This window comes from Bos grunniens, chromosome 25 (assembly GCF_055505025.1).
Source record: "Bos grunniens cultivar Pamir isolate PY7600 chromosome 25, Bosgru_T2T1.0, whole genome shotgun sequence".
Taxonomy (NCBI): domain Eukaryota; kingdom Metazoa; phylum Chordata; class Mammalia; order Artiodactyla; family Bovidae; genus Bos; species Bos grunniens.
Window position 1 is genome coordinate 14,637,122 of NC_141189.1, and position 26,057 is coordinate 14,663,178.

The 26,057-nt window shown below is 37.0% G+C and overlaps 1 protein-coding gene across 1 annotated transcript in view; it reads right to left on the minus strand.

Annotated features, from left to right (window-relative positions):
* Window positions 1-26,057, minus strand: part of TPST1 (tyrosylprotein sulfotransferase 1) — a 106,304-nt gene that overhangs the window by 12,392 nt on the left and 67,855 nt on the right. Inside the window, exon 3 of the mRNA XM_086374718.1 lies at window positions 13,382-13,580. Within this exon, the coding sequence (XP_086230844.1) occupies window positions 13,382-13,580 (199 nt within the window). The remainder of the gene's footprint in view (window positions 1-13,381; window positions 13,581-26,057) is intronic.

Sequence of the window (26,057 nt, forward strand, 5' to 3'; positions counted from 1 at the left end):
ATGACTTAACTCAAAACATTCTTTCAAAATAAGAAAATTTTAAACAACGTCCAGAAACACATACTAATGACCATACTACATGCACTGCAGATTTTAAAGTGCTACTTTTGCTCATTGTTTTCTTCAAAGTGTGTGCATGTATATACACATATGTGTATACATACACACACATTCCAAGGGTTAAAAGATTAGTCTTATAACCTCTGGTTATGAATTCAAATTTCACTGTAAGCTCAAATCTAATTTATTCCTCCTTTCTGCCTTCTTCCTTCTTTCCATCCTCTTTCCAAGAGCGCTCAAGTGCACAGAATTGGATTACTTCTTAGTTCACGACAAACTTTCACCATTGGTCCATGCATGGCCCACTATTTATTTTGTTATGCAGTTCACTATTTTTAATAATATAAAAAGCATTTCCCCTCGAGAAACAATGTTAGTTTCACATGCAGAGAAAACACAACTCCAGCCAGATATGATAATGCAGAAAGGAATCTAGATTTTGAAATTTACATCTTGAATCCCACTGGGCTCTTCTGGCCCACTAGAGACTTACTATCGCTAAAATACAAACATGAAACAGCTGATAACATGCATGTTTACATATTCTCATTTGTCTTAAAAGTATTCTGGCAGCTTTGCAAACCTCAGACTGGGTTTCTGCAGCATTCAACAATCGTGTGTTACAAACAATGGACAAGTGCTATTAGTACATTCCCTATATCAAGAAGAAATATATTCATCAGTTCATAAGCATCATCTACTCCTCCAAAAAGGTTTTTAAGAAAAAGTGTATTGACTTTTGGGTGAGGCTGGACAAGATGGATTGGAACGTAAATTGAATTGGGAACGTGTAATAAATGTGACATAGGAACCTCTATAAGAAAGCAGTATAAACAGAGCAAACTTAGCATCAGGGGATTGATTTCCAGGGGAGAAAAGTTTAACATGCAGGATGATTAAGAAACTGTATCAGTTTACCATGGGATACTTACCAGGCAAGAATGAATACATCTCTATTCAAAGGTAAAAGTGTTGAACATAATTTTCAGTAACACTGAAGGACAGTTAATACACACAGGTACAGTCAATAATAATTTTATCAATTTCCTTTCACTGGGGTGCTTTTTCCTTCTTTTCTCAAACTAGGAACTTTTAACTTATCCTTTAAACATGACAATCCAGTAGAGCCAGTTCTGTGTTCACATAGCATCCCAAATGCCTTAAATTTATGGCAGTTATCATGTTGAACTACAGTTAGTTACACATCTATTTTCAGCATACTTCTTAAGGAGAGGGACAGATCCTTAATTATCTGTATATCCTGGATGCAGGGATGAATGGACTGTTGGACAAAAAAAGAAATGAATGAAGAGATTCCTTCCTAATGGTCTCCATTTTTACAGATGATGGACCGAAAATAGTTTCTGAGGCCAATTTACAGTACAGATTAAGCAGAGAAGCAGAAGAAGCAACTTCATTGGGCCCTCCCTGATTGGAACCTACTGAACCTTGAGGGCTAGATATGACATTATGTTATAGAATACTGTTAACTCATTCTATTCAATTCTACTTTTCAATTCTATTCAATTCTATTTTTGGAAATAAATGAATTCAAGAATCAACCATGAAAAAGAATGAAATAATGCCACCTGCAGCAACATGGATGGACCGAGAGATTGTCATACTGAGTGAAATAAGTCAGAGAAAGAGAAATATCGTATGATACCATGTATAAGCAGAATAGAAAAAGAAATGTTACAAATGAACTTGCTTACAAAACAGAAATAGACTCACAGACTTATAGAATGAATTTAAGTTTATGGGAGGAGGGATAGTTAGGGAGTTTGGGATTGACATGTACACACTGCTATATTTAAAATTAACCTTCTGTAATATTGCACAGGGAACTCTGTTCATTATTAGGTAACAGCCTAAATCACTGGACCACCAGGAAGTCCCAGGAATTTCTATTCTTAAAAAGACAGCCTTAACGGAGAGAAAAGGCAAAGCAGATAAGTGTGAGAATATATGTGAGATACATAAAAACATCACACATCAAAATACGAAGAGAATTTCTAAACATCATTAAGGAAAAAGCAAATGATTTTGTAGAAAATTGGATAAGAGACTTGAAAAAGCATTTCATAACATAGTTCAGTGGCAAATAGCAGGAAACAGGGTTTGCTCTCTTTAGTTATTAAGGAATACTCATTTTAACCATAATAAAACATCACTACGCTCCTATAAGAAAGACTAAAATTTTAAAAGATTGACTCTAACATTGACGATGTAGAACAACTGAAATTCTCATATACCTGCTAGTGAGAGAATATAGTCACTTAGTATTATCTCCTAAATTTGCACATTCAAATGCCCTCTGACCCATACATTCATTCATTCTGTGATGGAAAAGATTAACTTAGCAGGGTTATTTTGCTCAAATGTTGCACATTCCCAAGAAAGGCCTATTTTCAGGACTGCTCTTTGCTGGCTCCAGGGATCTGAGCCTAGAGTGTTCTGTCTATAGGAATGCATGTCTGAGGCCTTGGGCTGGCCTGTCCCAGTTTGAGCAGCTAGTTTATGTTAGTAATTTATTTATGGTGAACATCTGTTTTTTCTCTGGGGCGGGGCGGCGGGGGGGGGGCGGTCTACATGCCTACATGACCAATCCCCAATAAAAACCCTGGATTCAGAAGCTCTGGTGAGCTCCCTGGTTGGGAACAATTCACATGTGTTGTCACACATGTTGCCGGGGGAATGAAGCAAACCCTATGTGACTCCACTGTGAGGGACATTTGAAAGACAGCACCTGGTTTCCTCCAGAGTTTTTACCCCATGTGCCTTTTCCCTTTGTAGGTTTTACTTTCCATCTTTTTGCTATAATCAGCTACACTTGGAAGCATAAGAATTTTAAGACTACTGTCTTGGAAAATCCTAATGTAACTCTCAGGCATATTCTTAACAGAAGTGCATACTCATGTATGCACTTTTGTTAAGACATGTACCAGGATACTGTATGTACAAGGATACTGTATATCAACATTAAAAGACATGTACAAGGATATTGTATATCAACATTAAAACATCCCTACAACTATAAACAACTCAAATGTCCAAATAGTTGTGCAACTATAGTATCACATTTATTTATCACAAAAATGAATTACTGTGAAATGCAACAACATGAAACTCACGAATGTTAAACGACAGAAACCAGACACAAAAGAATACTGTCAATACCCTGCAGGTAAAGACTACCAGGAATATAGCTGTAGTTGAACATGTTGAATTCATTATTCCTTTAAGCAAGGGAACACACACACCATGGAAATGTGGGATGTCTCAGGAAAAGAGCATCAGGAAGGACTCTCATGATTTTGGTTAGGTGATTTGGGGAAAAGTCCAAGGAAACAGGGTTTTTCTCTGGACTGGGGGCTGCCAGCAAGCAGTGATTATTCTCTAAATGGGTATCTTAATAAATCTTATCTAAAAGAAAGGAACAATAGAAGTGAGAATAAAGCTGTTTTTGGTTAAGAAGCAAGAGGTGGGTATTTGGTATTTCATTGTTACTACAAAGTGGTCTTGTCTTTTCTCAGTTCATCGTGGTTAAAGAGGACTCCTGTCTTGTGTTGGGGTTCTGTGAGATCATTGGTACCCAGGTGAAGACCATCATATTTTAGTGGTGAGCACAAAAAGTCAGTTTCTAATCAACCATGGGCTAGAGGTTGTGTCAGATCAGTTCTATGGTGTCTGAGATTGCTTTTTTCCTTTCTTCAAAATAAACTGTATGATTTCATTTATATGAAATTTAAAAGCAAGCAAAATTAAATCCATGATGGCAGAATTTAGGATAGAAGTTATCCGTGGAAAGAAGGAAAAAGGAGGAAGAAATAATTTGGAGGCGCAGGCACAGGGCTTCTGAGTACTCCTACTGTCTCCTTGAAGAGCAGCAGCATCTCTGGGTTGAAAAGTAGTGGAAAAATAGAAAGGAACTGGCAGTAGTCTGCACAGTCTTCATTCAGTGATAAAACACGGTCAATAGGCTTTCCCTACAAGATGAGGTCTTTGTATGCCCGCGTGTCTGTCAAATCACTATTTAGGAGAACGTGTCACTCAGTCGTAAAGAATCCACCTGAGATGGAGGAGACGCAACACAAGCCGCATTTTCAATCCCAAATCCCCTGGAGAAGGAAATGGCAACCTACTTTGGTATTCTTGCCTGGGAAATCCCACAAACAGAGGAGCCTGGCGGGCTACAGACCATGGCATCGCAAAGAGTTGGACATGACTTAGTGACAAAACAGCAGCAGTCACTTGTTGAAATGCAAAATGTATTAAGTGAAAAATATATAAAGAATTCACATGAAGCCCACTGATACTTATTCAAGATTTCAAGTCCCAAAAATGAACATTTGAAAAAAGCAATGTTGAATATCTATCAGTGTCACTACATTGATTCAACAACAACAGGAAATAATACAGGCACACCTTGCAGATACTGTGAGTTTGGTTCTAGACAACTACAATGAAGCAAATATTGCAACAAAGCTAGTCACACAGATTTTTTTGGTGTCCCAGTGCCTATAAAAGTTATGTTGACACTATCCAGTGAATCATAATCATTTTGCTGGTAGAGGGTCTTGCCTCAATGCTAATGACTGCTGACCATCAGGGTGGTGGTGGCTGTAGGTTAGGGTGGCTATGGCAATTTTTAAGAATAAGACAACAATGAAGTCTGCTGCACTGACTCTTCCTTTCATGAACGATTTGTCTGCAGCATACAATACTGTTTGATAGCACTTTACCCACAGAGTAGAACTTCTTTCAAAACTGGAATCAATCCTCTCAAACTCTACTGCTGCTTTATCTACTAAATTTATATGATATTCTAAATCCTTTGTTTTCATTTCAACAATCTTCATAGCATCTTCACCAGTAGTAGATTCTATCTCAAGAAACCACTTTTCTTGCTCATCCAGAAGAAGCACCTCCTCATGAATTAAAGTTTTATCATGAGGTTACCACAATTCAGTCACATCCTCAGGTTCTATTTCTAATTCTAGTTCTCTTGCTGTTTCCACCACATCTGCAGTTACTTCTTCCACTGAAGTCTTGAACCCCTTCAAGTCATCTATGACAGCTGGAATCAACTTCTTCTAAACTCCTGTTAATGTTGATATTTTGATCTCTTCCCATGAATCATGAATGTTCTTAACAGCATCTAGAATGGTGAATCCTTTCTAGGAGGTTTTTAATTTCCTTAGCTCAGCTCCATCAGAGGAATTGCTTTCTATCTAAGATACAGTATTATAAAGGTATTTCTTAAATAAGACTTGAAAGTCAAAATTATTCCTTGACCCATGGGCTTCAGAATGAATGCTGTGTTAGCAGGCATGAAAAAAAAAAAAAACAATCTCATTGTTCATTCCCATCAGATCTCTTGGGTGACCAAGTACATTGTCAGTGAGAAGTAATATTTGGAAAGGAATATTTTGGGCTTCCCTTGTAGCTCAGCTGGTAAAGAATCCACCTGCAATGTGGGAGACCTGGGCTGTTTGCTTTCTTAACATTTGTGTGTTCACTGGAGGAGCACTTTTAATTTCCTTCAAGAGCTTTCCCTTTGCATTCACAACTTGGCTAACTGAAGGTGCATGAAGTCTGGCTTTTGGTCTGTCTCAGCTTTCTACATACTCTCTTCACCAAGCTTAATCATCTCCAACTCTGATGTAAGGTAAGAGGTATATAACTTTTTCTTTCACTTAACACTTAGAGGCCATTGTAGGGTTATAAATTGGCCTAATTTCAATATTGCTATGTCTCAGGAAATAGTGAGGCCCAAGGACAGGGAGAGAGATGGGGGAATCACCAATCAGTAAAGCAATCAGGACACGCAGAACATTTGTCAATTAAGTTCACTGTCTTAAATGGGCATGGCTTGAGGTTCCCAAAACAATCACAACAGTAACATCAAATATCATTGATCACAGATCACAAGAAATATAACAATGCATACACAACAGTGCATTACTATTTCTTTCTGGAGGTTCTGCAGGCACAATGATCAGTATGAATGAAACTGTAATGTCATACAGGCTCTGAATAACACTATCAACAACCTTGATTTAATTTCTAATTGATACTTAAAGGACACTACATTCAACACATGCAAAATACACATTCTTATCACGTGCACATTGTACATTCCCTGAGATAGAACAGATGCAGGACTATAAAACAATTATCAACACAAATTTTGATATGTTGTATCTTCTCTGTCATTCAGTTTAAAATATTTTCTAATATTTCTTATGATTTTTTTTTCTTTGGCTCATTAATTATTCAGAAGTGTGTTAATTTCCAGATTGTTTGGGCTATGACTTCAAATGTTGCCTACAAGAACTTCATATTAGGACACAGTATTTTTGGTCAAAGAAATATTCTTCTTCCTCTGTCTAAGGTTTATTTTTGCTAATAACAATCATTTTATTGAACACCTACTAACTCTCAAGTGCTCAAGATACAAGTGTATATGTGGTCCATGCTTCTAAAAAATCCTTAGTATAAAAGAAGTAGTAAATAATATAAATGATACTATAACTGCAAGAGCAAAGGTAGGCACGAAGAATAGCAGAAGAATCTGTGGCACATAAGAGGCGTCATGTGAGCTGAGTCTTAAAGGACAAAGTTGTAAAATGAAGAAGAGAAGCAAGTTAATCAAGGCAAGAAGAGCAAGTGCAAAGGTACAGGGTTGTTATAAAAATGTGCCAAGAGAACGAAAGGCAGGTAGTGTGGTGTGACTAGAAGGATAAAGAGAGATGAGGTTGAAAAGTAAGACTGAATGCAGCAGACGAAGAATCTTAATGCTGTTTTAAGGATTTCCATTATGGTTATGAAACAGAAGATCTCATTGAAACGATAAGAAAACATCGGATAAACTTTTCTTTAAAGCCATCAAAGAGCAGTGGATGCAAAGAAGCAATGAAGTCTAGATGACTTCCAGAGAAGGATGAGTTCTTCAAAGGTGAGCAAAGAGTCTCTTTCTATCTTGAATCAATTGCTAATCTGCATATAGGTAGGCAGAAAAGCAGGCCTACCAGAGGTGCAAGATTTTGCTGATAAGACAAAAAGAAGCTGAACTTTAAGTGGCAGTGTGAACTGGTATGATGAATTCAATCTAGAAGAGGCCCAGATGCAAAAATAAATCTCTTGGTCTAATAACTATAACCCAAGGGACTTCTGCTGAGTAAGCAGCAGAGGAAGCAGAGAAAGGAGAGAGATCTCCCAAACTTGTGTGGTCCTTAGATTCCAGGGCCCTGCTGCAGCTGCAATCCAGAGGTGAAACAAATTAATTTAAGCTTCAACCCACTCCCTGCCAGCTGCTATTTTTAAAAAGCCAAAGAAATCAGCCTTTCATCCTCAGAACACAGGAAACTGCGGGTTGGGCTAAAGGTCAAATCTCCATAATTTCATTTAAATCTAGAAGTAAATGGACTAAAACTGCTGCTCAGATCCAGCTCAGTCTGACTCAATGAAATGTGAATGATCAGCCAAATACCCCAGCTGCCTGAGAGAGGAAAGAATATGCCCCATCTGGGAAAAATAAAGGAAAAATATTATCTAGGTTACTTCTTTTATAAAAAAGGTCCAGTATGAAACAAACTCTAAAACATGCAAAGAAGTAAATAAGCATAATTCATAATTAAGAAAAAGAGCCAAAAGAAAGACCCATGTATAAGAACTTTAAAATAATTATAAAAATGTTAAAAGAATTCAGAGGAGAAGATGAACAGAATGAGTGAAGAGATGGAGGATTCCAGCAAAGAAACAGAAATTCTAGTTCTGAAAAATAAATTATCTGAAATGAAGTTGTTGGATGGGATTAATAGCAGGTTGGACACAGAAGAAGAAAGGATCAATGAATTCAAACGTAAGTTAATTAAAAGCAAATTAAACCTGAAGCGAGAGACGGCAAAAAGAGGATCAGTGAATCTGGCACTTTTTAGTCAAACTGGCAAAAACTGAAGAGAAAAATCTTATAGCAGTCAAAAACAAAAAATAGGGCTTCCCTGATGGCCCAGCGGTAAAGAATCTGCCTGCCAATGCAAGAGATGTGGATTCAGTCCCTGGGTTGGAAACATCCCCTGTAGAAGCAAATGGTGACCCACTCCAGTATTCTTGCCTGGGAAATCCATGGACAGAGGAGCCTGGCAGGCTACAGTCTATACCATCAAAAAGAGTTGGACACAGCTTAGCAACTAAACAACAACAAATTCTATCAAGTGAACAATGTGTCAGAGAAGTACAGAACTGCTGAACTTTAGTACTCAAAACCAAAAAACAAACAAACAAAAAAAGCTATCACATTCATAAGAATTTTAGTTGACTTCCCATAAAAACAATGACAAGCAATAAAATAACATATTCTGGGTGCTGAAAGTAAAACAAACAAGCAAACAAAACTAAAAAACCTGTCAATCTAGAACTCTACACCAAGCAAAATATTCTCATATAATGAAGGAGAAATAATGACATTTTCAACATGGTTGCATAAAAACAATGAAATGGCTACGCTTACATGAGACGAAGGAGATTTCCAGAGAGAAACATCAGAGATGATGAGACACACTTCATAATGAGAGCTAACTACTTACAAATATATAAAAAGGTATGCTCCTAATGATACAGATTCAAAACACATGAAGCAAAATTGATAGAAATAAAAGAAAAAATTCACATCTTTATCCAAAACTGATAAAATTAGACCCCCCCAAAAGCAATAAGAATTAGAAGATCTGAGCAACACTGTGAAACAATATGACCTAATCAATATTTATAGAATTCTGCAACAATTGCAGAATATACATCCTCTCAAGTGACATGTGAGAACATATGCTGGCCATAAAGCAATTTTCAATATATTTCAAAGGACTGAAACCACACTAGTGTATTCTCTAATTGTAATGGAATTAACTTAGAAACCAACAATAAAAAGTGCATCAAAAAATTTCCAAAGATTTGGTTGAAAAGTACCATTCTAAGAAGTCTGGGCTTTATCCTATAGTACTAGTGGAGCTATTCAAGGTGTACACAAGGGAATAGTATGTTCAGATACATTCAGATTTGAACTTTTAAAAAAAGTAACTGTCATTGAGTATGTTTTTAAATGTAGAAGAATGAATACACTCACATACACAAAGGAGAATAAACCATAATTCATGTGAAAAATGAAGAGAAACTCAAATAAATAAGGTAGCTAAAATAGGAGCTGAGTCAAGATAATTTCAAATATATAATCAAGGGGGCTTGGTGATTAATTAATTACATGTCATCTGCAAAGCTAGGTAATCCTAACTACCTTTGATCACTAGACAAACAGAAATGCTATGATGGAGACAGGAAAAACACAGAGAAGTTTTTGAAAACACAGAGAAGTTTTTGAAAACACAGGTGTGCGGTACAGGCTCTCCCGTTAATGCAAGAACATTGATTCCAACAGCTGTAGCTTCTCTTTTTTTTCAGTGTGTCCTTTTAAAAAAATTTTATTTTAATTAGAGGATAATTACAATATCGTGATGGTATTTGCCATATATTAATATGAACTGGCCACAGGTATACATGTGCCCCTTCCATCCTGAAGCCCCCACCCACTTCCTTCCCTACCCTATCCCTCCAGGATGTCACTGAGCACCAGCTTTGGGTGCCCTTACTGTGTAGTTCAGGAATATAAACCAACTCCCTCTCCCACCTAACTAATATTCAAGTTCCTTTTTGTTTGCTCTGTGGGTTCTATACACTGATACGTGCTTTTCTATTTGACTATTTGTTCTTCCTTAGTACTATCTAATCTGGTCTTCAACTGGATATTCCATTCACACTTGGATTTGCTTTTCAGCTCCCTCTTCAGGTTTAGTAACCAGGTCTGTTACTGCTCTGTTTGGGGCTTGACCCATGTGTCCTGAGGACTCTGCTCCCTGGCTCATAGACAGTGCAAATATAGATAAACACAGCCTAATCTCGCCCCTAGTCTATATTCGTGCTCAGTTTAGAGAATAATCTGTTGAGCTTCTATCAGGGAACAGGTATGGACAATAAATTCATTTTGGACATTGAGTTTGAAGTCCTTGTGAACAACCAGGTGGAGAGATACAGAAAGCTGAAAAAAAAAAATGAGCTTGGGGCTCAAGAAAGAGACCCTAGGAGATACAGATTTATGATAATCAGCAAATAGATTGTAATCAAAGTTACACGAGTGAATGAGCTTTTCAAGGAGACTATAAAACAGAAGTTCTTAATCTGATGGGCTTTAGAGGCATCTATGAATCCATTAAAATTACAGAATACAATTCTCTCTATATATATGTTGTCTTATTTCTCAGACAGGGACCCATAGTTTTATCAGATCTCAAGGTCTATAAATCCAAAAAGATTAAAAACCCACAGGCAAGGAGATTGCTAGAATGTAATCTGGGGAGGGAGACTGCTGGAATGTAACCTAGAGGGCGCTATTTACTGAAATGTGCTACAATTTGGGGATTAGAGACCTCAGTGATGGGAAAGGACATGGAATATGTTAGCATTTCATTTCCAGTTTACCATCTGAGTCAGAGAAGCCATGAAGCACATGATTTTCTACTCAAAATTGAGCAACATGTCTCCAAAACACACTGACTCAGACACCAATACTTCAAGACTATACAAAGTTGCATGAAAAACAATTTTTAGGCCTAGAACTTTGAATTCTATATTCCCAGTCAAAACGTGAATTTTTCCCCTACTCCCATCCCATAAATAAAAGGCATAATCTCCCCAGCCATCTTCTTTCTCTGGAGTCAATCTCATGTCACAGCTGACAAGAGAAGAACAATTTTTAAGCATTACCTTATGAAACTTCACGATCATCAATGCTCGATATATTAGCATCTGAGCTTTTACAGGAAAAAGCCTTGAAAATATATAGCTTTGGAAAATTCCAGGAAACAAGGATGTCGGCTTGTATGCTTTATCACAAAAAGCTCAAAAATGCAACTTTGGTTCATACTTTATCTTTTTATTCCCAAAATTACTTGTTAACTTTAGAGATAGATGGGGTTGGGGAGGGAGGTTTTTTCCAGTGTATACTTTGAAACTCTTCAAAAGCCACAAATGTGTATGAAACAAACTCTCTAGTCACAAGGATTCAAACCACAGCATTCTTCCCTACTTAACCACTTAAGCAAGCCAAGAACAGTCTAACCAGCCAACTCACATGTAGGAAAACTATAATGTCTACTGCTTGGGAAACCTCTAAATATCATTTATACATGTACCTTGGTTTATAAAAACCATTTTAGTATGTACAAAAGCAAAAGCTATGAATTACCAATTACCAAGAGATTAAAAGGGACTATGATAATGGATGCTGGACTGTGTACTGTCTTTAGCAGAACATAATTGACAAAACTTTAACACACATAAAACTTTTTTTAAACTTAGGAAATAGTTTCATAAAAGAATATATGTATGTAGCTAATAATTGGAAATGTTTGATTATATTAATCAATGAAACCTATTAAAATTAGCAAAAATCTAAAATAAAATCACCTATATTATGCTGATAGTTCAAAAGATTAAAAAAACTTTATCAACATATATCATGCACCTTAAAATTTTAGATACTCTGACATAGTTTAATTCCACTTTCATTATTCTAACCTTTAAAAAGAGAACCCATTAAAATACAGTATGTGCAAAGATGTTCATTGTAGCACTGTTTGCCGAAGAGAAAATGATAAACAACAAAAGAAAAACAGTGAAATGAATATATAACATATACTAGGGAAACCTCATTCATTCATTCACTTTTCATTCATTCATTCACTTATTACTGTGTTTCAAAAGGATTTAAAGTGGTTCATATAATGTTATTTATACAACCATGAAAAACTATGTTAAAAAACATGTGCACAATGAGAAAATGCTCATGAATATTAAGTGGAAAGGGTGGGATATAAGATTTTGTGTGTGCAAAAGTAAGATTAAAGGTTATGCAATCTTACCTTTGTTTAACATGTACAGAAGAAAGGAAAATTCATCAAAATACTAACAATGGTATTTGTCTGGGTGGTAACATTACAGGTGAATTTTTTCCTATCTTTTTAATTTTATAAGTTTTATAAGCCGAGCTTATAATTTTATAATAATCCTTATATATATGAAAAATATTAAAAGGATAAAGATAATTTTAAAACAAAAAAATCTGCCTCCTTATATGATGGTTTATAAGAAAACAGCTCATTCCAAATAGCCACTAATGACTTGAAAAAAGAAAACAAAAGTAATATCTAAGAGTAAAAAATCCACATGGAAATCAGCCTCATGAAATATAAGTTAGTCAATTAAAAGTATCAAAAGAAGGACAGAATAAAGAGATGATATAAGATTGTGGGGAGGGGAGAACACTGCATAAAAAGAGAATACCAGAAAAAGAAATTTTAATCTTGAAAATCAAATAGCCTATCAGTGACTTATGCTAACATGTTTGTCTTATTTAAACTGTAGTTTCAAAAAAGACTAAATCTAGAGATTGAAAGTAGAATTGTGGTTGCCAGGGGCTGGAAGAAGGGGGAATGTGTAATGAGTACGTTGTTTCAAATTTGAAAGATGAAAAAAGTCTTTGAGATGGATGGTGGTGACAGCCATACAACAATGCAAATGTACTGAATTGTATACTTATAAATTGTTAAAATGGTAAATTTTGTTATTTGAATTTTACCACAATAAAAAAAAAAGAATACATTAAGATCTGATTTGAGATAGATTATTCAGGTAAGGTATATATTCAGATTTTTTGAGTTTTGAGCTTTTCTCAAATAAGATTATAGAGATGTGAGCATAACTTATTAAAAGATATAGTTGTAGTCATACTTTACTAGCAACTTTCTCTCGGTCAGAGGGTAGTTTATTGTACCTATTTATAATTCTTCTTCTCATGTAGTCAATGCTTAGTTTTCAAATACCAAGAAATCATGCCTCATCTAACCAAAGTAAAGCAGCCATTAGATTCAGAGTAAAAAGAAACTAGAAGTGAGGTCACTAACAATTCTGGTGTTTAGACTAGTTTATGATAATCAGCTAATAGGATAAATCTCTTCAACATAAGCTCTATTCTTAGAAATATGGGAAGAAAGAGATTGAAGAATTGTCCCCACAGTCCCTGGAAAGAGCCATAGTTATCCTTAAAATGCAGTGGAAGATTTCTGACGATGAAGCATTTTACAAATAGGATTTTTCTAATTTAAAAAAATTTTCTGATCATAAAAAAAGCAAGAAATAAAACAAAAAACTTTCCCGGACCCAAATTCCATACCCAGTTTTCTCAATTCACTTGGAAGTTCTCACTTACCCTTCTGGTGTTTTCAAGGATTTTGGGATCAGGTTTTCCATAGTTAGGTGGATTGGCATATGGGTCATATCCAAGTTTGGCAAGCATGGGTGCAATCACTGCCATGTCTTGTAAAACATCTGGAGGTATCTTCCCAACCCATTTTGATAGAGCTCCCACATTGACTGGCTTGATGACTTGGTCTGTAGATCTCTCCACTCTGAAAACAATATAATCTGAATAAATATGTATTTAGAATATAAAAAACAGTATTGGAAATTATTTTTGATGACTTTAAAAATTACAAGTCTCTGGATTATAAAGCTATTGAAAAGGAGCACATTTTTCAGGCTTAACATTATTTACTAGACTTTTTTTTTAATGTTCTCAATTTCACAGCAATTATTGGCAGTCTCAGATTTCTAGAAATAGGAAAAAGGGTTAGCTGAAAACATGTGCACAAAATGTATTACTGACACTTTGATTACAACATTCAGAAAAAAAAAAACATAAGATGCTCAGAAAAACAGCTGATCAACTTAGTTGAAATATATAAAAAAAAACACAGGTAAATAAGATGGCTTGATGAAAGATGACCAAAGGGACAGAAAGATGTACACATTATGTGAAAAAGTAAATACAGCAAAATGTTAATTGTAGCTAGTGGATATAATTCTTTCAGTTTTTTGTATGTTTGAAATTCTTCATAATAAAATATTAGGGGGAAAATAGTCAACCACTATCCACTAACAATGCAAAAGATTCCTATGTCTTATTTTTTTGTTGATTTCCTAAAGAACTCTATTTTTTAAGGAAGAAAAGTGCTTTTATGACTTTTGCTATTACAAAATAAATGTGTTCTAAATCTTGACCTAGATATTTACTTTAAGCCTATAGTGATACTATGTTTGATCAAAAACTCATAACATTAGGGCAAAATATAATATAAAAAGACATCTGTATTTAAATTGGATCTGAACTAGCAGATTTAGGCCTAATGACTATCAAATAAAAGTGGCAAAAAAATGCCTAAAAGAGTTTTATATTAATATCATAATACATTAGAAGTCATTCACAGTATTCTGATAAAAGGTTAAAAAAAAACCTTTTCCTTTTTCAATCTCTCACTGAAGATAAACATTATCTAATAAAGAATCCCTCAAAGGGGCTACACTCCTTCAAAAATACACAAGAGAAAATAAAATGATTCTTCCCTGGGATTCTGTGAGGCCACTAAACCCAGGTTTCCTCCCTGTCTTGATGGCCACCTTCTTTTTTCTCTCTCAAAAATTTCTCCAGGACTCCAATGCTCTCTTCACTCTATGCATTTTCCCTGTATGGCTTCATCTCTACGATTTTTTCTTGATATTTTTTTACCTGAGTGAAGAACATCCTAGTATGTCTAGGACAGGTCCAATTTAAATCAACTGCCCCCAGCTTAATGATGAACAGCACATCACACTCACACCCATAAACGTCCAAGTTTGTATGAGACATTATATGGTCACCCTACCCATATACCCTGCACACACCCAAAAACTAAGGTGGTCCAAAACTGAACCCCTCATCTTTTGTTCAAAATCTACTTCTCTTCATATACATCTTATCCTGATAAATGGCACCACCACCTGTCTACCAAGCAAACCCAGAGATCTCAGATGGGACAGGGAGAAAGCAAGATCACTCCCAAATTATTCAAATGCTGGAGGCTCTATCTTTGAGTAGGAAAATCTCTCCCACTGGTCTTACTGCCACTAACCTTAGTTCATGTCACCATCATTTCTCACCCAGATTACTACAAAAGTCTCCTAATTTCCCTGCATTTAAGTAGCTGGCTTCCCTGTCCAACTATCTTATCCTTCCACTAGAATATAAGGAGGGCAATGTTTTATTAAAAAGGGCTTCCTGGGTGGGTCACTGGTAAATAATCTGCCTGCCAAAGAAGAGAAGTAGGAGATGTGGGTTGGATCCCTGGGTAGGGAAAGTCCCATGGAGAAGGAATTAGCAACCCACTCCAACCCAGTCTGGATAATCCCATGGACAAAGAAACCTGGTGGGCTACAGTCCATTGGGTCACAGAGCTGGACACAACTGAGTGACAATGAACACACATGCATGCAACGGTGTAAATACTCCTACTATGTCATCAACCACAGAGCTGAGAAGAGATGCACAAAAAAGGTTTCTCTATGCTGGGAAAGAATTGAAGGCAGGAGAAGGGGACAACAGAGGACGATATGGTTGGATGGCATCACCAACTCAATGGACATGAATTTGAGCAAGCTCCAGGACAGAGAAGCCGGGCGTGCTGCAGTCCATGGGGTCGCAAAGAGGCAGACATGACTCAGCAATTGAACAACAAACAGCTGAGGCAATCCAGCTCCAACAGACCACTGGATATATAGGGCCACAGTCTCTTATCCAAAATCCTGAAATCCAAAAGGTTTCCAAAACTAAACATTTTCCTGTAACTCATATGGGAGCAAAACCTGAACTGATAAGAACCTATTTATAGTCTTTATTCTTCTTGGAGTAAACAATCAGTCTTTGATGCAGAAATATGTACTTGATTACAGAGTGCTGACCTAGAATGCACAGAGGATGTTATGTGTTACGTACAACAAATGACCTTTCTAGCATCCAAAAATTTCTGAATTCTAAAACACATCTGTGTTAACCAATGAAGTCGTACATAGATAGGGTCTTATATGTCATGATTGGGAAGTTGATTTTATCTTGAAAATGATGGGGAATGATATAAGGGTTTTTATTACCGAACTGACAAGACCAGATTTTATTACAGAACCGACAAGACCAGATCATCCTTATCTGCATTCAATATTGATAACTACGGGAAGAGTACATTGAAGGAAGAGGTAACTGCAGTCAGAAAAACCAGTGAAGACGTTCAACTATATACTGAAAGAACTGAGAAATGATTAAAGCTTCAACTACTGTAAATGGCATAGAGACGGAAAGAAAAGAATCTGCACAGATTTTTTTAAACTGATAAGACAGTGGCCAATTAGATATGGGGAGGAGAGAAAGGAGTCTAGATGAATTCATTTTTGACTTGAAGGACTGAATATACAATGTTATCATTCACTAATAGAGAGATCAATAGACAACATAGAGGGAAAGCTTAAGTATTATTGCTTAGTTTCATTTCAGATGTAGGGAACAAAAGAGAAGAGATAAATTTTTTTAGTAGTCAGGAAGTTTCCTAAAGTCTAAAGGAAAACTAGAGCTGACTAAAAGACTGAAATGTAGTATGTATTCAGTAAAAAAACAGCTATTATTATTCTTGTATCCAGATTGTAGCACTGATTCAGAAGAAAAGTGAAAGTCATTATTTATTATGATTGCATAAATGATTTACAGATAAAGTTCAACCATCTCCTGTCTGACAGACAGAATTCTAAAATGAAAAGGCTTTTTGTTATGTAACCACTGAGTCACAAGCTCCATTGGTAATGAATGCAGTTGTGAGAGAGTCAGTTCCTAGGCAGGTTGATAGGGAGTCTAGGGGTCCCCAAGGAGAGAGGGGTCTGGAATTCTCAAGGAGGAAGAAAGGACAAACTTTTTTCTTTTTCCACATTCCTTAGGATTATATAACAATAATGTATCCTGCCTAAGGACAGTCTTTGGATTCAACCTTCTGTTATCTTAAAATGTTAATTATGGGAGTAGACCTGGTCTTTACAAGGATGTATCTTGCCTGAGGACAGTGTTATCTTAAAATGTAAATTATGGGAGTAGGTCTGATGAGGTCTTTACAACCTCCAGACATTCTTTGGATTCATTGGAGAGTATATAACTTCATTGTTAACACTAGCAAGCGGGTACTCTTTCTACCCCCTTCTGATGCCTATGTCAGAAGCTTTCTCTATCTCCTTTATACTTTAATAAAACTTCATTACACAAAAGCTCCAAGCGATCAAGCCTCGTCTCTGGCCCCGGATTGAATTCTTCTCCTCCGGGGGCCAAGAATCCTGGTGTCTTCGCGTGATTCAACAACAACCTTTCAGTTGCTATGGACTTCTTAAGGGGAAGAACTTGGGAAGGCCTACTGCATAGTGATCAGGTGCTTCTCTTTAAAGGAGCAGTAATGGCATTTTATGTTGTTGAGCATAAAATCCAAATTAAATATTTTTTGAGCCCATTATGTGTCAAGTGTTAGATATTAAGGATGCAAACATGAGGTTATGGCCCTCCTCTCAAGAAGCTCAGAGTCCCTTAAGAGAGATAAACATATACATGATTAATATGCAGCATGATAAATGTGATGTCAGAGGTTAGAAATCATATTATGGGACTGTACATAACAGAACTAGGCCATTCTTCTCCTGGAATGGGACATGAGTCAGCATAAATTACCAACAGCTAGGGCAAATGTCAGCAATCTATGGGTCACAGCCCAAATCCAGTCCTACTGCCCATTTTTATCTGTCCTTCAAGCTAAGAAGGGCTTTATACTTTAAATGCTTTTTTAAAAAATCAAAAGAGTATTTTATAAAATGTGAAAATCATATGGAATTCAGATTTCTAAAGTTTTATTAGAACACAGCCACACTCATTTGTTCACATACTGTCCATGGCTGCTTCTGTGCCATAACGGCAGAGCTGAGTAGCTGAGGTAAAGCCCTGTGGCTGGACCTCCCTGTGGTCACCTAGTGGTTCAGAATCTGCCTGCCAATACAGGGAACACGGGTTTGATCCCTGGTCCAAGATGATTCTACATGCTGCGAGACAACAACTGCTACTAATAGTGTGCCATGCACAAGTACTGAGTCAGCGCTCTGCAGCAAGAGAAGCACTGTAGGGAAAAGCTCACACACCACAACTACAGAGTAGCCCCGGCTTGTCTCATCTCAACTAGAGAAAGCCTGTGCGTGGTAATGAGGACCCAGCGCAGCCAAACATTAAAAAAAGAAAAAAGAAAAAAAAAGACTATACGATTCCCCAGACTTAAAATATTTATTATCCAGCCCTTTGCAGAAAAAATTCATCAACCCCAATCTAAGACTGTACCTTAATGGCACGGAGGGTCTGTGGCGGGTGGTGGTCTCATGATAGCCTTCCTCAAGAAGGACCACATCAACTTTCACACACTTGAGAGCCTGGTACATTAGAGAGCGACACATAAGGAGAGCTAAGGATGTATTTGGAGCAGCTTTTGGGTGGAGAGGGAGATGAAGGAGGAAAGAAACATACTGTTTACTTTGTACTTACCAGATTCAAGAAAGACATTTGTTGTGTGATGAATAGGATAGGGGAAAATAAAATAGAAAATAAATTGAAAAACAAGAGACAGAGTGATCCCAATCCTCCAGGAGGTCACTGCTGGTTGGGGAGCCACACAAACTTCCCACTCTTAAACTCAGAGAATTGCTTTGTAGTTCCAAATCATCCCTTTTGGCTCATTTTTTTTCTCTCTTTCCATGGTTTCTAGGTATTTAGTCTGCCTTTTTTTCTAAGAGGCAGCAAGATGTAATGGTAAGAATGAGGACTTGGAAGTTGGGCCTGAGACACAGTTTGTAACACTGCTCAGAAGTGTTACTTCTGAGCGAACATAGAAGCGAACTATGACCCAAATCTGGCCTGCTTCTTGTTTTACAAATCAAAGTGCTATTGGGACAAAGCCACATCCACTTGTTTCTATACTATCTATGGCTGCTTTTGTGCTGACATCAAAGCTGAACAGTTACAAGAGACATTATATGGCCTATAAAGTCAAAAATGTCCGGTCCTTTACAGAAAAAGTTTGTCATTCTCTGTTCAAAAGGATACAGTTAGGACTTCCTTGGTGGTCCAGTGACTAAGAATCTGCCTGCCAATGTCGGGGACTGGGGTTCAATCCCAGGTTTGGGAAGATTCCAACTAAGCCCGTGTGCTACCACTACTGAAGCCCGTGTGTCTAGACCCTGTGCTCTGTAACAAGAGAAGCCACAGCAAGGAGAAGCCCACACACCGCAACTAGAGAGTAGCCCCTGCTTGCTGCAACTAGAGAAAGCCTGCGCACAGCAATGACAGACCCAGAGCAGCCAAGCATAAATAAATAAAAACATAAATAAATATTTGTAAAAAGAAAACAGTTATTTGAGAGCTATGAACTTCCTCCAAAGAATCGAATTTTCTTCTCCAGACAACAATCTGCAGGCAGGATGGAGTTCACCCAATATCCTTTACTCCTTCAGTCCTTCCAGAAGTTAACTAACACTTAGGCCTGAAGGGTACCTGAGTATAAACTAGTTCTCACTCCCATACCCTCTAGTCTCACAGGGGCCATAAAACAGAGCCTGACAGATATATATTTCAACACCCACATCCCAGGCACAGCACTGCAAGGCAAGGCAAGGTATCTGTGACTCTGGGCAAGGCAAGATATCTATGAATCATACATATTTCAACACCCACATCCCAGGCACAGCACTGCAAGGCAAGGCAAGATATCTGTGAATCTGCAGGTGAGGAGCTTGAAGCAGGAGTCTTAACTGTCCAGGCTCCCCTACTCTGCAGCATTCACAGTGGAAGGCATTCTTCCTCGGGGAATGGAGACAGTGCCAAAGTTTTGAATGACTGAGATGAACATTATTCTCCAAGACACTCATTTTAAAAGCATGGAGCTTCCACGCATCTTAGTTAAACCCTACAGCTAGGCGGGCTGCCAAACCACAGGTCTGAATTATGATATGCAGCAACTACTACAGGAAACCAAATCCTCTGGACTAAAGCATCAGGGCTGGAATGGACATGCAAAACAGAATGGGTAAAAGGGTAACATAATCCACACAGCTAGACTTAATACAGTAAAAAGATGAAACACCATTAAAAGTCATGTTTTCAAAGTCTATTTCACTCTTAGAAAGTGTTCAGGTTATATCTTGTGAAAGTGGATTTTTAAATGTGTACACAACAGAAATTCAATAGCCCTCCCCATCTCAGTCAAAAGCAGCTCGATTCTTCTGGCTGTGCAGGATAACACAAAGTAAAAGTGGAATTGTCTTTTGACTACTCTCTTTCTCTCATACTCCACATCCACTTCATCAGAAAAGCTTGTCAACTATCCTTTAAAATGTATCAAATATGATCACTTCTCATTAATGTCACTGCTACTCCTGATTCAAGCCAACACTGTCTCTTGCCTGGATTTCTATCATATTCTTCTAAGTCTCTCTGCTTCTTTCTTTATGTCTCTGTGGTCTATTCTCATTACACAAGCAGACAGAGCCTTTAAAAATATAAGGTAGATCTTGTCACTCTTCTACTCAAAATCCTGCAAACGCCACCCATTCCCCCACCGCCAATGTCAAGTATTCCGAATCCACATCCTGCAAATGAGAGGGAATCTGAGAAACCACAGAATATTGTTTCATCTTGCCAAATATTCCCTAAAAACAAGAAACCAGATAGCAAAACCAAAACCCCATAACCAACATTTAAAACAAAAGTAGGTAACAAAGTAGCCCCACAAACCCCCAAATGCAAGTGTGGAAACAGCCAGCACAGCCACAATACCTGCATAGAAGCAATGTTTCTGTGGGAGGAAAGAGAGGGAAGCAACATGGCATATGAAAGATAGCCGTACTCTGAAAACCAGAACAGACCAGTCTGAAACATTAAAGTGGAAGGGTTTCACCCAAACCAAAAGATCAGAGTAAGAGGCCCTCGTAAGTTGAGAAAGGGATCAGTAGGCTGGGAAAAATGAATTCTTAAAACCAACCAGCCAAAGGTCCTATCCAAGACGGGGCATCACAATGAAGGGCAACTTCTGGAGAAGAATTAGAATAGGGAGAGAGACAAAGGACTGAGCAAGTTCATATACCTTTGACAGAGGGGTACAGAGCCAGGAATCTCAGTAAAGCAAGCCATTTAATACTGTACCAAAAAATGAGAAGAGAGTGATCTGTGCAATTGATAAAGATATCCTGAACCATTACTCCTTCTAAAAGTTTAAGAAAATTATTTTTATGTACAAATGAACAACAAGAAAATACAAGACCAAATCTCAAGGTTTTTTTTTATTATAAGGAAAAAAGGAAATAACATCCCTATGGATAAGGAAAAGCAGTCAGAAAGACATGGCCACAAAATATTAAAACTGTAACTTACTATTTTATTTTTTAAAAAAGATTTACTTGGTTGTGCCAGGTCTTAGATGTAGCATGTGGGATCTAGTTCCCTGACCAGGGATTGAAGCCTGGTCCCCATGCAATGGGAGTGTGGTGTCTTAGCCACTGGACCACCAGGGAAGTCTGTAACTTACTAAGTTTTTTCTTAGCGTAAACATGACTTTTTTTGCATTTTTTAAAACTTTTTATTTTGTACTGGATTATAGCTGATTAACAATGTTGTAACAGTTTCAGGTGGACAGCAAAGGGACTCAGCCATTTATGTGTGTGTGTGTGTGTGTATACACACCTCATAACTTATTATTTTTAAACAGCTAAAAGACATTTAAAAACGATATAAGATAGGAAAGAACAATATAAATCATAAGTATAAAAACTCAGAAATGAAGTGACAGAACTCGGGAAAATCAGAAATGAAAAAAGATTATTTCATAAATGAAGACTAATCTTGAAAGAAAAAGAAATAAAATAGATACTCTTAAAAGATATTAAAAGTGAAATAGAATAATGCTTTCAAAAGACTTAAATGTTTTCCAATTTTAAATTAATTTAAAAAACTGGAAATAGAAGAAATACTAAAAAATAAAAAATTAATGAAGAGAAAAAATTCAAGACAAAGTGATCAAATTATGAAGGTCAAATAAAGAACAAAACGGAACTCAGCATATGAATAATAGGAAGTAGAAAATGAAAGTTCAGAAATACTAAAAACCAAAATTCAAAGAAGACACTCTTTAAAAAAATTTAACTACATGATTGACAATGTACATGGTCTATCTGAGAATATCTGCTTTTTAATGATGAGTATCAAGACATGTTCCAGTAAAATTAAAGGTACAAATAAAGAATAAGAATCAAAATTAGATTATCAGACTTTTCAACATCAACACTTGTTACCAGAAGAAAATGGAGGAATCTATTTAACATTTACATAGAAGAAAATTAAGCCAAGAATTTTATATCCAGCAAAACTGACTTTCAGGTATAAAGGGCACAGAGAAACTGTTATCAAAATTAAGGACTCAGGGAATGTTGTTTCCATGGACACCTTCTGAAGAATCTACTAGAGCATAAGTTGGCAAACCAAACTTTCTCTGTAAAAGACTAGACAGCAAATGTTTTGTGACTTTCAAGCCACATTCTCTGTTGTACATCCTCCTTTAAAAAAAAATTTACAACCTTTTAAAACTTAGTAAATATCATTACTGGGGATTCCCAAGTGGCACAGTGGTAAAGAATTCACCTACGAAGGTTCAATCCCTGAGTCGGGAAGATCCCCCCGAGTAGGAAATGGCAATGGGTTTCCATATTCTTGCCTGGAAAAGTCCATGGACAGAAGGAGTTTGTCAGGCTAGAGTCCATAGGGCCACAAAGAGTTAGACACGACTGAGTGACTGAACATGAACACAAAATACCATTATTAGCTCACAGGTCATTCAAAAACAGGTAGCAAGCCAGTTTGCCAATTTCTGTACTATAAAATGATTGGGGAACTAAGTTCCTACATGTCACACAGTGTGACCAAAAAGATAAAAATAAAAAATAAGATGCTAAGAATGTACATTAAACAATCTGTTTTGGAAAAAAAGAATAAGAATCAAGTATTTACCATGCTTTTTTCCTATGTGAACTGTAACCCTGGAAAACCAAATAAAAGATACAAGAAGGTATCTTGTTATAAAATTTTTCCAATTAAAAAACAGAAATCTGAATTGGAATACAAAAATTTTGCAAGATCCAAAAAATTGATGAATCCAGGCACTGAAGACCAATGGTTGCTAAAATTACAAAAAGAAAGAAAAGTACACATAATGATGGCCTTGCCAAATCAGATTTCTACAGATCTTGAGCCTTTGGATTCAACTGCCAATTTGCACAAAGTACAGAATCAGAAGAATATGTTGGGGCTTTCCTGGTAGCTCAGCACTAAAGAATCTGCCTGCCAACACTGAAGACACAGGTTCTATTCCTGGCCCAGGAAGATCCCACATGCCGTGGAGCAACTAAGTCTGTGCACCCCAACTATTGAGCCCTCGCGCAGAGCCTGTGCTCTGCAATGAGAAGCCAGCACAGTGAGCAGCCCACGCATTGCAATGAGAGAAAAGCCTGAGCATTAGCGAAGACCCAGCACAGCCAAAAATAAATAAATAAAATGATAAACCACAGTACCATAAAAAAAAGAATATATTGAACAATCAGCAGTTTGACTGAAAAAATTTTGCAATAATCAAAATTCAGATTATTAACTTTACAGGCTAAATGACTCAAGCTCTTAAAAAAATAAAATGTATGGTAAAGAATGTTTTTGGCATGCCACACCACTTGTAGGTTCTTAGTTCCCTGACCAGGGACTGAACCCGGGCTACCGTAGTGAAAGCACAGAGTCCTAACCACTGAACAACCAGAGAACTCCCTGGAAACCTTTAGATTAAAAGAAACTTAAAAGACACATTAAATTACTTTTAATGAGTGAGACTATAATATATAGACATGTATATTTACATACATATATATATATACATCTCTATAATATATAGAGATGTATATATATAGTTCCTAAAACTATAAAGGAACATAAGAAGGTGATTTCTATAAAAGTGCCAGAGTAGTGGATAGTCTGGTGGGGAAAGAGAAGATTTGAGTTAGGGTACATGGAAAGGTTTCTGGACTAACTAACAGTCCAATTTCATGATATTGGTGATAGTTAGAAGGGTGTCTGCCTTATTAAAATTATTAAACTAACTTTAAAAAGTATTTATCATTTATTTGGCTGCATGAGGTCTTAGTTGTGGCATGTGGGAACTAGTTCCCTGACCAGGGATATAATCCCAGCTCCCTGCATTGGGAGCATGGAGTCCTAGCTACAGGACCACCAGGAAAGTCTCCCTTAAACTAACTTTTAAATAGTTCTTATGATGGTCTGCAAGGCCCTACATAAAATAAGCTGACTTTTACATACTCCCGTATCTATCCTGTTTCAGCCCCATTGACCTTTTTGCAATTGCTTGCCTAGGCCACACATCTCCTCACTGGCATCTTTGCAGAGGCTGTTTCCTCTGCCTGGAACACTCCCCAGATATCCACTTAGCTAAGTACCTCACCTTCTTCAAGACTTTCCTCAGATCTCACCTTCTCAATGAGGCATACCCTGACCACTCTATTTAACTACTAATACAACCCGCCCCTCAAAATCTCCTAGGTCATGGTCCCCTTCATTCTTCTGATCTTTTTTCCGCGTTTATAACCTCCTAATATACTATTTTTTTTTTTATGTAGTATAGAGTTTTGGTGCCTCCTCTCATGAAGGCAGGAATTTTTGTGTTTCGTTCACTTGCTCTTGCTTTCCCACAGGGCTCTGCTCAAATTGTCACCTTACTGATAAAGACTTCCTTCTATTCCTACACCCCAGGTCTTGGCAACTACCTATTTTCTGCTTTCTCTCTTCAGCATTTATTGTGCTCTGTTTAGTTGCTCAGTCATGTTTGACTCTTTGTGACCCCATGGACTGCAGCCTGCCAGATTCCTCTGTGCATGGGGATTCTCCAGGCCAGAATACTGGAGGGGGTTGCCATGCCCTCCTCCAGGGGATCTTCCCAACTCAGGGATCAAATCCAGGTTTACTGCATGGCAGGCGGATTCTTTCCCATCTGAGCCACCGGGGAAGCCCTGAGCACTTATTACCTGACAAAAGAGACATTTAACTTGTCTATTTTTTTTATGGGTAACTCCCAAATGCTAATGTAAGTTCCATGAAAAAAAGGATTTGTTATTTTGTTTTGTTAACTGCTATAACCCCAGCATGTAGAACTTTGGTAGCACTAGTGGTAAAGAACCCATCTGCCAACGCAGGAGACATAAGAGACATGGGTTTGATCCCTGGCTCAGGAAGATCCTCTGGAGAAGGGATAGCAACCCACTCCAGTATTCTTACCTGGAGAATCCCATAGACAGAGAAGCCTGGTGGGCTTCAGTCCATAAGGTAGCACAGAGTCGGACATGACTGAAGCAACTTAGCATGCAAATACAATGCCAGCTTGTAAAACATTACCTGGCACATGATAAGTGCTCAGGAAAAACATTTAGGTGAAATTCAAGTAGATTTCTATTCTTTAAGTTTTTTTAATGAATGACAACTGAATTTTGCCAAGAGCTTTTTCAGCATTGAATGATATGATCATTTGGTTTTCTCTTTATTGATATAGTGATTTAATAGATTTTCTGATAGGAACCATTCTTTCATTTTTGAAATGAAAACTATTTGATGATAATTGCTTATCAGTTTTGATACACTGCTGAGTTTTGTTTACTAATATTTATGATTTTGGCATCAATGTGTATAAGATAATTGGTGTCAGGTTTTCTTCTCTGTAACTTCTGTTGGGTTCTGTCATTAAATCATGGTTTCATAAAATGAACTGGGGAGTTTTCCAATTTTTTCTCTATGACCTAAATTAATTTAAACAGGCTTGGGTTCATCTGTTTTTTAAAAGTTAGAAATAATTCAGTTCTTGATCATTCACAACGTTTTTAATGGTATCTCTTAGTCACATTTTCAAGCTCTTTGT